The sequence below is a fragment of the Salarias fasciatus genome, chromosome 16 (genome assembly GCF_902148845.1).
Source record: "Salarias fasciatus chromosome 16, fSalaFa1.1, whole genome shotgun sequence".
NCBI lineage: Eukaryota > Metazoa > Chordata > Actinopteri > Blenniiformes > Blenniidae > Salarias > Salarias fasciatus.
The window spans coordinates 18,814,360-18,832,236 of record NC_043760.1 but is presented as its reverse complement, the minus strand read 5'-3'; the positions used below and the strand labels follow the sequence as shown (position 1 = coordinate 18,832,236).

Here is a 17,877-nt window from a genome sequence, read left to right as displayed (position 1 = left end):
GCAGCCATATAATCACAATCAAGAAAGGCTTGAACATTTCAAAGACAAACATGTTTTTTCCTGTGGTCTAATAAAATTAAAAGTCGATGCCTCAGATGCCGGGCCGGCCCCGGAGCTGCCTGGCAATTAGAGAACAGTAAAAAAGGGAAATGAGAAAGGCAGTGAAGAGAAAGGCGCAGAAAGAGGAGGGGTGCGAGGCTTGATGGAAGGAGTGATGTGCCGGATTACTAGATTGGGACCATGTGAACACCCCGAGGCGAGGCGATGCATGGCTGAAGGATTGGCAAGAAGGACTGGAGGACTGGGGACAGCAAGGAGACAAAGGGATGTGGATGGTTTATGGGATCTCAAATAGAAAACATAACAAGCCTCTCTAAAATGTAACAGAACAATAGACAGGACACACACAAAAAACAGCTTAAGGACAAACTACTTTTCTCTGGTGAGAATTCCCTCCTTGCAGGATCATGTTTTTTTGTGTGTAAAACTTGAATGGTGAAGGAGGGTTTGTATTTGAATGGCAACCAAGCGTAGCCTTGTTGATCTTTATTGTGATGAAATTATACTGATTCCACCGAGATGCCGTCTCATTTTAAAAACAGTCTTTTTCATAATGGGGCTTCTTGAAACTCATTGTGTCGAACTTATGTTTTGTATTAAAGCTCTGACTTAATTATCTCTGGATAAGAAAACCCTAAAAATAACCTTTTTCTTTCTTTCTTTCTTTTTTTTTTACTGCTCATGTCCGAACTGCTCTCATTCCCACAGTATCCTGAGGCTTTTACGATGGCAAGTGAAAGATGTTAACACATCAAGATCAAAATCAAGATCAAAACTACTTTGTTTGCTAATGTTTTATAGAAAAACTAAATTTCACAGAGAAAGACTCATTTGTTCGCCCTGGATTCGCTGGTTACCTCTGAACTGACATTGCTCACAGCAAGAAAAGTTTTTATTTGAGTTGAAGATGGGATATTCCTCTGAAGAGTATATATATTTTCTCTATGCCTGAGAGAGATGTAATCAAATGCTTCTGTGATTTCCCACATTCACAAAGACTTACTTTATGTGTGTGTCTGCGTGTGTGAGTGTGTGAGAGCACACTTCTCTGTTCGCACTTTGACGGACGGCTGACTTGCCCATTGTGTATCCCACCAGTGTCAGCTGGGATCTCCTCCAGCCTCTGCAGCTCTGCTTTGAATAAAGTGGGTATGGAATATGGAAACTGATGATTTGTTAGTTCAGGGTAGTTTTTTGGAAACCGTCGAGTGGATTTATATTAGTTTTAGTGGAGTCAGGCCGGGTCAGCTGGCCCTCACACTGTCTACTGTTTGAATGCCTGAATCTGCAGGAGGGTCGTGGAGGTTTGTGCAGAAGTCAGTACGTTTCTGTACGTTGTCCTTGTTCTGCACACAACCCCAGGACACAGCCGGTAACGCAGCCCCACCGGGCTGCAAAGTGAATTAGGCCTACAGGAACTCCAGACAATTGCCAGGATTCAGCGCCGGAGACTGAACTTCCACTGAACCTCACTCTAAAGGAACTTCCTCTCTCGTTCTCCATCTCCTTGTGTCTCTCTGTCCCTCCTGTCCAGCTCCCTCTCCGGTGACCGTAATCAGGAAGGAGAAGACGTCTCGGAACAGCGTCTCACTCTCCTGGCAGGAGCCAGAAAGACCCAACGGCATCATCCTCGACTACGAGATCAAATACTACGAAAAGGTTGGTGCAGGATCTTCATTTCTAGCAAAATGTGTTGAAATGTGTTCATTGTAGCTTTGAATGCAGAAAAGTGGATGATGTTTTAATTCATATGAAAACACTTCTTTGGGGAATATCGTGAAACTCACACTATCACGCTTGAAGCCATAACACACATCCATCCAGTCCTGACCCGACAGAGACAACTGAAAGCATCGCAGACGTCCCCTGGTCCAAACCCACTAGATTTCCATGCACGTATGAATGGTATAAATCAATTAACCTGTCTGTACTTTGCCATTGTTATTAGATGAAATGGATAGGATTTCCATAATTCTATTATTTTTCTTGGATTATGTTACTCGGAAAAAAAAACAAGAAAGAACTTCACCAATAGCATGTGGAAGGCATTTCCAGTTGGAGAGCGAGCATTACTTGTTTCCAGTCGCGTAGCCGCGGTGCTGTTTCCCAGTCTTTGTGCAAAGCCCAGTTGATTCTAATATCTACAAGAAGAAAACCAAGAAGCTTATTAAGATTTCCACATTGTTTCTTGCTTTACTGAACTCCTTTGGAAGATTATTTTCTTTTATTTTAGCTCATCCTAGTCAAAGTTAAGATGCAACTGCATATAGTAGGACATGAGGGATCAAACTTGTAAACCTCAGATGCCACAAAGAGGGATATAAAACGTTATCCTAAAAATCAAAGTGAATGTTAGTTTCCTTCTTTACAGTGCTGCAAAGTGTTTTCAAAGAATATCCACTTTATTGTCAGTAACAAAATATTGTGTTTTAATGAGTTATACCATATCAATATCAATCAGTTTCTTTTGTTTTGTTTTGGAGCGCCTCTGCATTACATCTCCTCTTCTGAGCACTTTCCACTTGTTTGTCTTTCTGCTGCCCATCTGTCTGTTCCTTTACTCCTCGCCGCCTTTTCTTACTCTTTACCTCTCATCTCCCTTCTCCATCTTTCTTCCTTTCTCTCGTGCTGTCCTCCTCTCCAGTCTGCTCCTTAATGGAGACAAGTTTTATGGCAGACAGTAAATGCATCTGTGGGGTCCCTCATTCCTCCGTGAGGGAAATTAGTGCAGAACGAATTACACCGGCTTTCAGCACCAATGCTGTGCTATGGGTGACATTTGATGGTGAAATTAGCCGTGGATGCAAGTTTAATCACTCTGGCAGATTCGGTGTGTGTGCGTATGTGTGTGTGTGTGTGTGTGTGTGTGTGTGTGTGTGTGTGTGTGTGTGTGTGTGTGTGTGTGTGTGTGTGTGTGTGTGTATATGTGCATTGCAGATCAGTTTGCTTGAATGCCAACAGTGGCCCCTAATCTCTTGATTAGTAGGCTGACAGAAGCTGTTTCCTCTCTAAACTCTGGTCTCTGTTCAGCCATCCTTACCTCAGATTTTAAAGCAAGGCTGCAGAGCGGTGTGAGGGAAAGTTAACGGCTGATACTCGGTCAGAGCAGCACTGTAGGTCTAATACTTAACTGCGCTTGTCCAATCTCACACACTTGCTCACTAATCATAAATGCACATTCCATTAAAATGGGACATTGGGATGTTCCAAGGGTTGAAGACATAAGAAGACATTTTCTAATGAAAAACTTCTGGTCTTTGGTAATCACACTGGTGAGTCACACACACACACAGACACTCACACACGTACAAACTAATCAGGTTCCCAGAGGATTCTCCTCAGCAGCCATATATACCCGGGGATTTTAAGCCCCTCACAAAAGGCTCCTCCATGCAGAAGGGCAAAATTGGACAACCCGGGGAGACCCCCACCTCGATAACAATGCCCGATAAAGGCCTTTCCGTGTGGCGGGCAGAGAGACGCCGGAGGCATCCAGCATGCCAAGGATCAAGGCCACAGGAGGACAAACTCTGGTGCACAAATTCCCCGCACCGAGACCACACCATGACTCACTTTAGAAATACAGAGAGGCTCTGAGAGGCGCATACACACAGACATGCACGGACGTAATTGCATGTAGGCATAAACACGCTGCTAAAACCGAAGACAAAAGCAGACCGACACAAATTAAAAAGCAGTTTCATACTAACAATTCAGATTTGCACCATCAGCGAGACTTCATGCTTTGCTGCGGTCTTCTCTGTCTGTGTTTACAGTAGCTTAAAACAGACATCCACGTTGTAGACAGTCTTGTAATCAGATTGCAGTGCGGCAGTGAATCCAGTCTGGCTTGTGTCACTGTAGAAAATGTGAGATTTTTCGACCAACACACCACAAAACATTACTCAGAGTTAAATACCAATAAATGGAATCCTCAGTGGACCAATACATTCAAGAAGAAAAGTTTTACAATTACAGCTATACTGTTTAGTGAAAGAAGCAGCACAAGGGAGCATTTTAGGAAGACCTATTAAAAGGTGAAATATTTCATCAATAGAATTTAAATAAACATAGACTTCTCCGCAGGGAGCTTAGTTAGAGGCAGACGAGAAATATTATTTGTCACAAGTCATTTGGCCTTTTAATGCACCACTGTAAATTCTCAGTGCTTATTAGCCTTCTCGTGTTTAAGTAACACGCTTTTTTTGCTTTTTTTTCTCTCTTTTTTTCATATATCCTGCCAACTTATAATAAACAGAACCCTTGAAATTATCATTTGTGTGAAAGTGCTTCGATGCTGTGCAGCAGCTGTTGTGTCTAACATTACCAGTAAGACTTGTGAAAGCAACAGTGTGCGAGGCAAATGTGTCTTTTTGTTCTCTTTTCTGCAAAGCCACATGGGATGAAGGCTGCCTCGGAAACAACAATTGTTGGATTCTCATTGTCAGTTCCTTTAATTGAAAGAAGCATGAATAGAATCTTTCATTTGCATTGATGCAATTAAAAAAGATGAAACATAAGGTTCTGTTAAAAATATAGGGCTGCAGAATTGGAAGAACTGCCAGGCAGGCTTACAGGAAGTGAATAAACTTACTGCGGTGTCGGTGAGTTTTACGCTATAGCCTCGTTCCCACTGAGCAGTGTGTGCTGATACGGTGCAGTGCTGTGCGAGTTTTTTGTGTGTTTCCACTGACAGACATTGTGGATTGTACTGAAAGTACAGTACTGAGCCGTTGCCAGTTTTCATAACCCCTCTGTTGAGATACCTGGCACATGGGTTCCATAAGGAGGAGCTTCAACCATATTTGCCATTTTGCGCACACAGTTACTTTGTTAACTTCTTGTTTTGAAAAGTCGGTTGCTGCACAGCATCATGGTCTTCCGACGAAGCAGACACTCGCCCCCACAACAGGAGAGGAAGTGATTCAGCTTGAGGTTTTGGCATATCAGACATCTTAGTGTCACAGTTGTGGGAAAAATGTTTGCTAACACCACTTTTAAGTTTTAAACCTTCTTTCTGATCAATGAGGCACTCGCTGCTATTTTATTCACATCCAAACAAATAATTACTACCAGATTCCTTTCAGTTTGTCTGACTGTAAGAAGAAAGTTGTACTAACCAGTTGTGTTTATCAAATCACTTAAACAAACCACAATGAATTTAAATCAACGCAATAAAGCTCAACATTTCTTTCATTTGAAAGCAACACGCTTGTCTTTCTTCCTTTGGCCTTGGCCACATCTCTCTTACCAGAATCCGCGGCCATATCAGAGTCATGAAATTAATCCTCGAGTGTCTGACATGCTTGAGCTGTTTATTTCCTGTCCCATACATGGGAACGTTTCAGCAAGGTCTGGTGATATTCTCGGGAATTCCCAACCAGAAGGATTCCCAGAAGGAGGAGCGAGGTGTTTCATCTTTTGGAAATCCCAGGCTAGCTGGACGACGCTCCCGATTAGCCGACCGAAGGGCGCTCTGCAGCAGATAAAGATTTTCCAAGAGCACTTTGCGAAAATAGAATTTGTGGGAATACACTTTGCTGATTATTTTTGCGTGTTTTATCATCATAATCTAAAGAGCTGAGCGAGAGAGAGAGAGCTTCAAATCCGCTTTAATTTAGAGTGTTTATTTAGTCTTTGACGAAAGGAATGCTGGCTGAAACTCTGTATTTACAAGACTTCTGCTGTTGGTCTCCTGTTTTGGGGTCTGTATCCATTTGCGTGTGTGTGTACGTGTGTGTGTGTGTGTGTGTGTGTGTGTGTGTGTGTGTGTGTGTGTGTGTGTGTGTGTGTGTGTTTTCTGTGCTTTACAAACTATAATTTGCTGCAGCTTTGTTTACACTATCAAAGCTTAGCACAGCAAAGAGGCCATATTAAATTCCACCAGTGTTCTGCGGATGGACACACACACACAAACACACACACACACACACACACACTCACCACTTCCATGCAAACTGTAACATTACCAGCTACACAGTCGTCACCTATCTAATTCTGTGCATGCGCGCGTGTGTGTGTCCTCACTGTCATTCTCTACATGAGCGTCTGTATTTTCACTCCACACACACACACACACACACACGCGAACACAAAGGTGCTTGCGCTACACCTGTGAGTGATTTCCAGGGATCACATGCTGTCCTGAGCACTGAGCAGTGACAAGCTGGGAGAGATTTACGGCCGTGATGAAGAGTTGTCCCTGTGCAGGTCTGGCGGATCGGTTTCCTCCTCACACACAACCCAGTTCAAAAAGCTCTGTGCGCCATAAAACTCTGATCCACTCCATTAGTGGGCGTGAAGTTTCTGTTGGACCCTGATGGTGTGTGTGTCAGCAGATGATGCCATCGCCTGTTCAGAACGAGGGCCTGTTAATGTCCTCCTCCATAAACGGAGGATTTGACAGTGCCCGGACAAGGTTTGGCCTTGAATGATTTTTATGAGCCTGGCTTCGTTGCGAAACATGTAGCCTCATTTTCAGGACTGTTGAAGCTATCTCTAATAGGTTGTCATTAAGATTTAGGATTGGCCTTGTCCTATTTTCCCTGTGTTTGAGTTTGTTTCATTGCATAGAATTTTATCAGCGTTAATGTGTATTGACAGTGATGACAGAGTTTTTTTTTTTTGCTGAAAACTGCTGGACTTTTTATCTAGCGCAGACACGCTGACATCCTGTCCCAAAACACATTTTTAGGTGATAATTCCCTTCATATGTTGGCACTCTGAAGTGAAATTCAGTTGTCATTCAGTTAATTGACTGCATAAGTTACCTATTTTTCTATGAAAACAAAAAAAAACAAAAAAACAAAAACAAATTGTTCTAAAAGGCTGAAGTCTGTCGTTTCTCCTCTTCCTCCACCTTCACCGCCCCGTCTTCTTTTCCTGGCTCTTTATATACCTTCCCACATCTGGAAACAATGTGCCGAATGCAGACCGAGTGTGTAAATCCTCCTGTTGTTTTATCAGTGGAGATCAGTAGGAGAGAAGTCATAAAATATAACGGGCATAATTCATCAGACGGTGGAGAAAGCTGCCAAGCTGTCTGGGCCGCTTGTGTGCGTGAACGCCGGAAAAAGGAATGTGCGTGAAAATGGACATGCGCAAAGTGTATACAGTGTTTTATTATCCATGTGGCGTAACCATAACCAACAGTTCCAACCAACACTAAATAAATAAATCCTCAGAAATTAGTCTTTTTTGGATTTTTTTTTTTTTAATGTCAGATGTCTCACTGGTGTTTCCTTCCCTCCTCGGTAACCCCACCATCTTCTTGTCTTACAGGAAGAGCAGGAGACCAGCTACACCATCCTCCGGGCTCGAGGCTGTAACGTGACCCTGAATGGTCTGAAGTCCAACACTGCCTACCTGCTGCAGATCAGAGCTCGTACTGCGGCTGGTTATGGCGCCAGCAGCCCCACCTTCCAGTTTGAGACCAGCCCTGACTGTAAGCTGAAAAAAAAAAGACTCGCTTTTTGTCTTCACATACATGCAGGCACACAGTAAACACTGATGTTACTACCCACGTAGAATGATGTGTTTTGTTTATTAGCTGCTGTTGTCTGTCTCTCAGCAGCGTTCTCGATCTCCAGTGAGAGCAGCCAGGTTGTCCTGATCGCCATCTCAGCCGCGGTGGCCATCATCCTGCTCACCGTGCTGCTCTACGTCCTCATCGGCAGGTCTGTGCAGCGTTCCTTTTGGAAATGTCACTCTCTCTCCTCCCCCAGAGGTCACTGGCGGTTTATTTGGCTGAGCGACTGGACACATTTATCTGTTAGCTATGTGAATTATGAAAATAACTTTTCCATATAAGCTTTATCTACACATCGTGAGGCTTGGTGTTCCTCTCATGGTTTATAAGAACTGACACACTCGCACATAAACACACGGCTCTCGCTGGTCTCCGGTTTTCGGTTCTGTGGGTGAAGTCTGACTGGGAGATGTGGCATCACTTCTGATCTTCCTCTGTTTGGATTGGCAGGTTTTGTTGCCGCAGCAAATCCAAACATCCTGATGAGAAAAGGCTCCACTTTGGAAACGGCCACTGTAAGTACCAGAGTCTGTTTCCACCAGAGCTGCTTTAATCTCTCTTTTCTTCACGTCGCTTTTTCCTCCGAGTAAATAAGAGTAGGTAACTTCACTGCGGATACTTTAAGGGTTTTCTTGGACAGGCGCGCCGTTTCCAGAGCTTTTTTTTTTCGCATGTTGACCAACAGTGGTTGTTTTGGAGCAGCTGGTTCCAGGCTGGAAGTGGCTTCCGTCTTCACTTTGGTTTGTTTGGTCATATGAGAAGACAATAATCAAAACAAGCTGTTAGAGAAGGAAGATCCTTGGTCTGGATGCAAACCAGTCCTGAAAGCTAAAGTCATATTTTAAAACAAGCTTCGTCCAGAAAACTGTATGAAGATCAGTTCTATTTATTCTATTTATTCAGTCTTATCTTTATTTTTTTCACAGCAAAATAGTTTTTGTCCAGTTTTAAGCAAAGGTAGAGCGAGATTACAATGTTTGTCCTTATATGGAATTCTCCTGTTTGCCTTATCTGGTTACGAACCTTTCTTTATTTGCAATCGTTCAACCTTCAACCTTGACCCATTCATCAGCTGCAGGACTCCTGAGCAGCGTCTGCCCGCTGCTCAGTGAATAGTCAGAATGGGTCAGACGTGGAGCATAAATTCTGGCATGCAGGGACCACTAAGCTGCAGCTGTGCTGCTTAAAGGGAACCACTTTTTTATAAGTCTGTCCTCACACAAATCTGACTTTGTTTATGCTTTTTTGAAAGCATTGATCAGGCATCTGACTGAAACTCTCAAAGTCATCATCTTTTCCGCAGTGTGTTTGGGGAAATACAATAGCAAGGATTAAAGAAAGACTTTCTATCTTTGTATCTGTTTATTGGATCTAATTTCACTTACCATCTTGAAAGAGATATTCACGTAGTGTCTTATTCTGTTCAATCAGCTGCAGATTGATAACGTGTGTGGAAGCGGTTTCAGTTACTTAAACTCGTAACGGTTTTACTCAGAGGCTTGTCTTTTTTTTTCCTTCTACACAGTATTTAAAAAAAAAAATGTAACTGTTGTTCCAGCACATGATTTACTGTATCAGGGGGCTACTGCTGATGGCTCATCATGACCTGTGCCTTCAGAGAAATTCTTCACTGAAACCTAATTAGTGAGTCACTGGGGACTATATCATCTTCAAAGTTTTGGTTTTACTGTGCGGCCATTTATCATCCACACTTGCTTATACAGTTTAAAATCACACATTCGGAGGTCAAGAGGCCGCCGTGAAACACAGGGAGGAGGCAGACAGTTTTCAAATGGTGATTAAATGATGCAACCTTCTCCTTTCTATTGTAGTGCGTTTACCGGGCATCAGGACCTACGTGGACCCCCACACGTACGAGGACCCCAGCCAGGCGGTGCACGAATTCGCCAAGGAGCTGGACGCCTCCTGCATCGCCATTGATAAAGTCGTAGGAGCAGGTAAGACCAAACTCTCAGACATCACTTTTGAAGATTATTTCTAACACAACTCATTAAAAACAAGATGGAAAAAAAAAAATCAGATTAAATGTAGCAGTAGTTGTAATCCAGTTTAGCAGAGTTACTGTCATATCAAAGCTGTGTTCTGTGACTTTGACTTTGTTCCGCTTTCAAGTTCCGTTTAAACGACAAAGACATATCAAGAGCACAAATGCACAAAGGGAAAGTTAGGTGCACGTTTGCACATTTCCATAGCAGCAGGCGAGTCATACACTTCACAGCTGGGAGTGAAAAAGCATTTAATGCCCCAGCTTGATGTCTGCTCTTACCAGACCTCACCTATGGTGGGTGTGAAGATGGTGAAATGAGAATACCTACAGCTGTTCGCCTCTCCTTTCCCTCATTACCTTTTTCACTTCCTTTTATTCATTTTTTTCGTTGCACACATCAAAAAAAAAAAGAAAGTCCCCGCTGTCATTTGGAAACCCTCTTGTTAAATTATTGCAGTGGTAAAACAATGTTCCTCCCGTCTCCCAGAAACTCCCTGATAACTGGAGCAGGAGTGCAGAAGGGAGGGGGGGGGTAACGCATTATGACTCATGTTGAGTATATTCAGAAGAGAAGGAGAGTAAAGCACACAGTAAAGGAGTCTCCGGAGTCCAAACAGCCCTTCACACTGTAAAACTGTCGGAACAGACTGAGAGTCCAACACTTGACTTTACGAGGAACGACTCCGCGCTCAAGAAAGTATTTTATTCAGTCTATCAGATGCAAAACTTCCCGATCTTTAAGGGTCGTAGTACTGCACTGACTGATGATTTCTTTCCAGATATCCAAATATTGCATTTATTCTCTGTTTATGAATTTATTTTTACTGTTGTTTTAAGCTGTTTTAGGACCTTTTTTTTTTCTTTTATATGACTATTACAATGCATTAGAAGATATGTCTCCATTTTTTCACTCCTCTTTGTTTCACTGCATGATGACTCACTAAATAACAATAAAGTCCTGTTTTCTGTTCATCACTGTTCTTGTTGCATGTAATAATTCATTCGAGCAACACAGTCACAGTGCATTTAATGTAAAACCGCCAGCAAGACAGGTGTAATAAACACATTTTACATAATTGGAAATTCACATTTTGTGTGAAGATTTAATGCAATCTCTTTCTTTATCTTCATCATTCTTACAATCCATTATTGGTTGATCACTGGGGCCCTTAAAGAAAACTACATACTGTACACTGCAGTGTACCATGCAATTTTAATGTGCGTAGTGCAGAACCGAGACAACATGTATTTATTTTAGTGCCTCTATACACTGAAACAAAGTTCAACATGACATTATGCAACATGTCTATTTTTATGTGGGAAACAACAGTGAAAGCATGTTCTGAAAACATTATATTTGGTAACGCAAACGTAAAAAGGAAGGCCTTTGACAGGCTTTTGTCAATCTATGTTAACTTTTGAAAATGCGCGCAGAACACCAGAGGTGAACATTAAAGCTGAAGCTCGATGTAAACATTTGCGTCCGTCAGCTTTAATGCAGAGTACCACCCATCTGTGTGATTTCTATGAAACCACATAAGCTCTCTGAACAGTACACAGCATACCTCTTTCTTTCTTCATCCCTGCTTCAACCCCATCTGTCTTCATCAAACATCTTAACAGCACTTTGATCCTCTCGCCAATCGGTGATTGTGTGTTAAAAGACACGAAACACACACTCCGCTCTGCTTACATGGGTCAGATTTGGACATCAAAGTGGGATACCTAGCTCCACTCATAACAGGAAAGGAGTGAGTCTCCCTAATCAGGCCTTATTACACTGAGATCTTCTTTCTCAGAGTGACCACAAAAAAGGTGCCATGGCCTGGCACGTCTGTCCGGTGGTGCTGAGGACCAGAGGAGCCCAGCAGAGCAGCAAAGAACAGGCATGCTTTTGGTATTTAGACAGGTTGTAATTACGCTGGCTTAAGTTCTTCCAGACCCCGTCGCTTCGAGTCCAGGGGCTGACCCGAACTCGCTGATCCGCAACTGCTTTTTGGATATCTCTGTTCCCGGTGGACAGACTCATCTGCGTATATGAGCCTTGACTTCACATACAGTATGATCTATAACACACTCCTGGAAACGTGCAAGATCCGCTCGTCTGCTGCAGTCCGGCCAAAAGCTCGTCACTCGGGCCGGCTTTCAAGTGGACAATCACCCTGTGAAACTGCACACACACACACACACACACACACACACACACACACACGCACGCACGCATCCCGTCACGACCAAGGAATGCTAATTGAGCTCTCCCAAAGTGGATGTTCAGTCATGGAGCATTTTGATTCTGCATATAGAAATAAAACTGAAAGGTCACGCCGCAGTCTTTTCTGTCATTTCAGAGCTGTTATTTGGAAAGTGCATCTGGATTTTTTGCTGCGATTCTCCAAATACAACAAATCTATTTCCTGACTGATTGGAGTTAGGTCATGACGTAGGCGAGACGAGTTTATTTACGTGCCACAATTTGTAAGCATTGGTGATTCATCGAGCTTCATAAAGTGAGCAGACGGCGGGGTGAGGGAGCAGAGCCAGGAAAGAAAAAAAAAAAAAAACAGGCAGAAACGGGATTAATGAGATGCAGTGGTGGCATGTAAATGAATTGAGAGGGAGAAAAGATTTACAAAACCTGCAATCACTTTGATGATGTGCATTAAAACAGCGACACGGGCATGCAGAGCAGACGTGCATTAGATCTGCTGCAGGAGCAGCAGAGAGTGCAGCTCGTTTAGTTTGATCAAACAATGCTTGGAAATGGCGTTAGTGGCAGAAACAGAGAGAGGAAAGCTTGCAGCCACAAGTTTGAAGGTTCAAATCCCGCTGTGTTTTTCTGTGGGTCCTTTAGCAACACTCTCAACTAAACACTGCTCATGTTGAGTGGTGATCTGAGAAGGGAGCACACAAAACCCGTTCGTCTGTCACTTCTAATTCTAAATGTTGGAATTCACTGACATATTTAGGCATTAAGTAGCTAACTTCTGCTTTTATATGTTCTCTTGATTTTAACAGCTTAATATCTGTTGCTGAAACATGTCTGAAAGGTGCACGGAGTCTTAGCCACTGAGTGAGAGATAAGCCACAGCGCTTTGAAACGGTTTGAATGATGATAACAGAAGCCAGTGCGAGGACTTAAGCGTCAGAGTAATGTGGTCATCTCTTGCGGTTTCATAAAAAAGAAGCCTTGGCAGCTGGTTTCGGTTCAAGCCGAAGTGATTTGATTTTTATCAAGAACTGGGTGATTACCTCACCGGGGAGGCAATTATCAAGATCCTTTTTAATCCGCGCATTCATCTCGCTCAGCCATTGACAGGCATCTGCGAAAGTCGTACATCATCGCACCTAAAACAACAACCCAGCCACTTCACTAATCAAGTTCAAGATCTGTGTGCGGCACGTCTCCAGAGGTAACCGCAGGTTTAAGTGATGGTCGCGATCCCGACGTGACAAATGGAACATGACTTCTCTGTGCGCCCGAACTGGATATGGGAGCGAGTACGGCCGATGTGTGAGCTCTGCTGCAGCTCGTCTCGGGCCAGGCTGCAACCGCTAACCACAGAGCAGAGTCTGGTCCGTCAGGGGTCAAAGGATAGGTCTTTGCAATTATTAAATCAACATGATGTTTCAGTGTTGGAAGAATTTTTGACTCTTATAATTTCACTTGCTACTTTTTTTTCGCAGCCTGAGATGTAATTTTCTGCTGCGTTTCTCTGGGGGGTTTTTTCTGCTTAGGTGAGTTTGGAGAGGTGTGCAGCGGCCGACTGAAGCTGCCCAGCAAAAAGGAGATTTGCGTGGCCATCAAGACTCTCAAAGGAGGATACACAGACAAGCAGAGGCGAGACTTCCTCGCCGAGGCGTCGATCATGGGACAGTTTGATCACCCCAACATCATCCGGCTGGAAGGCGTGGTCACGCGCAGTAAGTTACTGAAAAACAAATGACTTTATGAAAATAACTTTGAGGATATCTCTGTCATACTTGGGTAACATTGATCTGTATGTTAGTAACTGTTCAAACTAAAACCTATCCTTTCTTAAATACATATTTGGTGCAATGATTCACAACTATGGACGATTCTTCAATATCCAAATTTCAGGAAACATGGTGTCGAACAGAAGCGAACAGACAATTTGCATTCTCGTTCCAGCCTGAATCTGACGTCTCCAGAGAGTCTTTTTACCGATTCTGGATTCGCGGTTGTCTTTGACAAATGGCCCTAAAGTGGCCGACACTTCTGTGAGGGAGCGAAGGAGTTTTATTGAGTTGCTGTGGTGTAAATCTCTGCAGATCAATGTGCTCTGATCAAAGCCTGTGTCCAAAGCGGGCATAAATCCATAAATCCATATCTCTGACTTGCTCCCCTCTGGGCCTCTTTATAAGACTATCATTAGCACACAGAAGGCCTCTTTAAAAGGGAAAGACTACAGAAAAGGGGAAATAATGAGTCTGAACTTTGTCGCTGAGAAATGGGCCCAGACTCTATCTCTCCCTGAGGCACTCGGCTTGTTAAGTAGCTCTGCCAGTGTAGTTATTCTAAAGCGTAGAATAAAATACCTGAAGAACTTTTCCTCACTCCATTGTCCTTGATTTTAGATCCGACTTCTCTATCATTTGTTCTTCACTTCTCTCTCTGGCTCAGACTCAGTGCCTTAATTGCTCTCCTTCAGTTCACATCCGTTGCATTCAGTGGATTAAGAGCAATTCAATGAAATATTCCACTTTCTCTAATCAGAACCAGGATTAGAAGGATGGAATTAGCATGCAATTCGCAAACAGTGACACACAAGACAGTGAAGCCATGTTGGATCAGTGGATCAAGGAGGAAGGAAGAAAGGATGCAGGAAGGAAAAAATGAAAATCTTTGAGTACCTGTGAATTACAATGCTTTGCTTTTATCTCTTCTTTTTTTTATGTTTAGTAGAAAGATACCCTGCTATATTGTTATATCCTGTTGTATTCACATACTTTTTCTATCAGTTTCGCTTTGTTTTATCTATGACTTCAGGTTTTTTTTAAGAATAAAACATGATGGACAGTCATGATTGCGGAATGCTTTATGAAAATACTACGGTTTTATTTTCCCTGTTTGGTAGCTCGAGCAGTTTTACTCTTATTTCAAGGATAACTTTTGTTCGCCAAAATATTGGATTAAATGTTTTGCGAAGGTCACATAGAGTAAGAATAATTAAAAACTTTTGCAAGAGAAGCACATTCCCTCACGTATTAAAGCTCCTTTTTGGATTCACTTTCATTCGGCCTTGAACGCTGAACGTCCTGTAAGTGTGTGTGTGTGTGTGTGTGTGTGCGTGCGTGTGTGTGTGTGTGTGTGTGTGTGTGTGTGAGAGATCGCTCATCACTGAGACTGCTCACCTAATATGTCTTGAACCGTTCTTCCTATTAATGTCCAGCTGGAGAGAAGCGCAGGACGCGGTTTAGTTTGCTCATTGGGGGGGCGTCCAAAACCCAGTCCTCTGGGTGTGTGTGTGTGTGTGTGTGTGTGTGTGTGTGTGTGTGTGTGTGTGTGTGTGTGTGTGTGTGTGTGTGTGTGTGTGTGTACATGACATTTAGAGGGATGCCTTCGACACATGGGCCTGAGTCAGGGCACAGTTTTAAGAGGTCTATTTGATATGCTGCAACACACACAGGCGCACACCTGCACACACACACACGCACACACACACACGTTGCTGTAGGGTGATTTATTAAGCTGCTCCTGTTAATTCTTAATAATCCTGAGACTTTCACACCCCATTTACCTTGCTGCTCCTTTTGGCTGAGCCACAGGCTTCATATTTGTAGCAGCACACACACACACACACACACACACAGATCTCAGGATTGCACACACTCACACACTTGCACTCGGGTTCACAGAACAAAGGGGCTTTGGAGCCTTTGTCTTTGCTGCCAAAGTTGAAAAAAAAAAGAGAGAAAGAGGGAAGGGAAGAGGGCGGAGGACTGGCGGGGGAGCCGGGTGTGTGTGTTCCCGGCCGCGACTATAAAAACCGCTCGCTGGTAAACGGAACGATCCATCACAGCCTTGTAGGGAGTAGGTGTGGGCGGAGGGTGTTTAACTGATCTGAGACTGTGTTTAAATGATGACTTTTTGTTTCACTGTAATTGCAAGTAAAAGTGTTACAACCCTCAGTGACAGTCCGCGCAGTTCAAAGAGTTGAAAAAAAAATCGGGGATTTCAGGGGAGGAGGGAAATAAAAGGAAATGAAGACGCTGCCTCCCTTCTCCAGAAACTCACTAAAATGGTTGATTGTTTTTGGAACTTTAAAAGTGTTTTTGGATATTTACGATGTGACCGCTCGCAATGTTTAGTGCGTGTGAATAGATGTATGTAAATCCTCCGCCGCCCCGTAACGCGGCCAGAGCGTAACGAGGCACCAAGTCCACATAAAGAGGAGGCCGGGGTGGTCGCAGCAGTCAAACCCGGGACCGTTAGCCAGGAGACCGCTGCTCGTGTCTGAAAATAAAATCAAACATTCATGTTGAGTTACTTCGGATTATAAAAATCTGAAACGTAACCAGCGCTATTTCTCTGAATTCAATGGAGAGGCTTTGGTTTCTACACTTCACCGTCCTGTGATCAGTTCAGAAAGTTAAGTTCTGATCTAAAATTAAGAGAAAAATGGCTTACTGGTTTTATATTTTTCTCTTTTTTTTCCCTAGTCAGGTTAATTGATTTGTTTCTTTGAACAACCAATTCTGTCGCCCTCTTCGCTCACCTCTTCTCACTCCTGAAAAAAAGAAGAAAAAAAAAAAAAAACCTCACTGCCGGACCAGATGTGGAAAGGATTCCCATTAATTCATGCAGGAGGGATGAAGTGCAGAGGGAGGAGGGATGGATGGAGTGATAGGGAAAGAAATGCAGGAGTGATAGGGAAAAGGTCGCTCAGGGATTACAGAGGGTATGGGGAGGAAGGAGGAGGCCACATTCATCAGAGTAAAAATGGAGACGAAACGGAGGGCTGGTGGTGGTAAGTCAATAGTGAAGGAGCGAGAACAAAGGCCGCCTGGGACACAAACAAGTCATGACGCTGACGCTGTTCTTTTAACAATGGGTGATTTAAGGGGCGGGGAGGTTAGGATTTTTTTTTTTTTCTTTCTTTCTCTCCATGTCATAAACCTGGTGTTGGCTTTAGTCTGATCAGGTACAGATGATAGCAGGCAGCGTGGATTTACAGCCAGGTCTTCCACAGGTATAAAGATGTCACTCTTTGACAGCTGACCTGCTGGGACCCTAAATCTATGACTTGGATCGTTTCATTCTGCTTTGTGTGCGTGCGTGCGTGCGTGCGTGCGTGCGCGCCCGTGCAAGCGCACGCGTGTGTGTAAAAGACAGAAAGGGAAGGAGGTTGAACCGAGTCACTATCAGGACCTGTTTTAAATCAAGCTCCAGCCCGCCCTGCTGACTCCCTGTGACTTTTACTGTTCTCTCAGTGTAAATCCTCCCTCGATTAGGCATTGAAATCCTGCGTCTTTTTGTTTGTTCGCGATTTGTGTTGGACCGCATACAGATGTTAAAACCACTAATTCTGTGAGTGACACAGCTGAGCAGATCTTCATTTCCGTTGCAGGTAAGCCTGTCATGATTGTCACTGAATACATGGAGAACGGGTCCCTCGACAGCTTCTTAAGAGTAAGTAACAAGAAACATGTGATTTTCGTAGGTTTTCATACACTGACCATGCGCAAATTATCTGAAAAAGATATAAGTGGTATTGATTATTTTCAGATGTACTTTCCAGACCATTCATCACATGACAGGGTTTTTTTTTTTTCTTAATTGTATTCCCACTGTTCTCTCAGCCAGGGCTGAATGAGTTTCTTGCCATGGCTCTGTCTCTTAAAGAGGAATAGACCTGCTTCTCTGAAATTAGCCGAAGCACCCGGCCAAACCACAACACTGGCATGAAAACATACAGACCGAAGCCCATTTTAGCCCTTTTCCACATGTGTCTGCAATGCATCCAGGCACATACAGGGCGGATTGCTGTTGTTTCCTGACATTTTCTCAGAGGCCTGCGCTTGATCATTGTCTCAGAATGTGTCATATGTACAAATACACGCCCGTGCATACAATTTCAGGGCTCATGCGTCGCAGCATCTGTTCTGAAACTGCAAAACTTTGAAGTAACTAAGCCAGGTGGTCTGGCCACTAATTGTTCCAGACAAATTGTGAGGTGGGTCTCGCTCATTTTCCGAAGAAAAACACACTCATCTTACACTCATCTCCCGTATGACGTGATCCTTTGCAAACAGAGAAACC

The 17,877-nt window shown here is 43.4% G+C and overlaps 1 protein-coding gene across 5 annotated transcripts in view; it reads left to right on the top strand.

Annotated features, from left to right (window-relative positions):
- Positions 1 to 17,877, top strand: part of epha3 (eph receptor A3) — a 102,883-nt gene that overhangs the window by 66,971 nt on the left and 18,035 nt on the right. For 3 of the 5 annotated variants that reach the window (XM_030111283.1, XM_030111281.1, XM_030111285.1), the window contains 7 exons: positions 1,595 to 1,719; positions 7,342 to 7,504; positions 7,631 to 7,736; positions 8,039 to 8,103; positions 9,421 to 9,546; positions 13,332 to 13,517; positions 17,186 to 17,247. In XM_030111283.1, the coding sequence (XP_029967143.1) occupies positions 1,595 to 1,719; positions 7,342 to 7,504; positions 7,631 to 7,736; positions 8,039 to 8,103; positions 9,421 to 9,546; positions 13,332 to 13,517; positions 17,186 to 17,247 (833 nt within the window). The remainder of the gene's footprint in view (positions 1 to 1,594; positions 1,720 to 7,341; positions 7,505 to 7,630; positions 7,737 to 8,038; positions 8,104 to 9,420; positions 9,547 to 13,331; positions 13,518 to 17,185; positions 17,248 to 17,877) is intronic. The other 2 variants (XM_030111284.1, XM_030111282.1) reach the window with 1 other exon arrangement.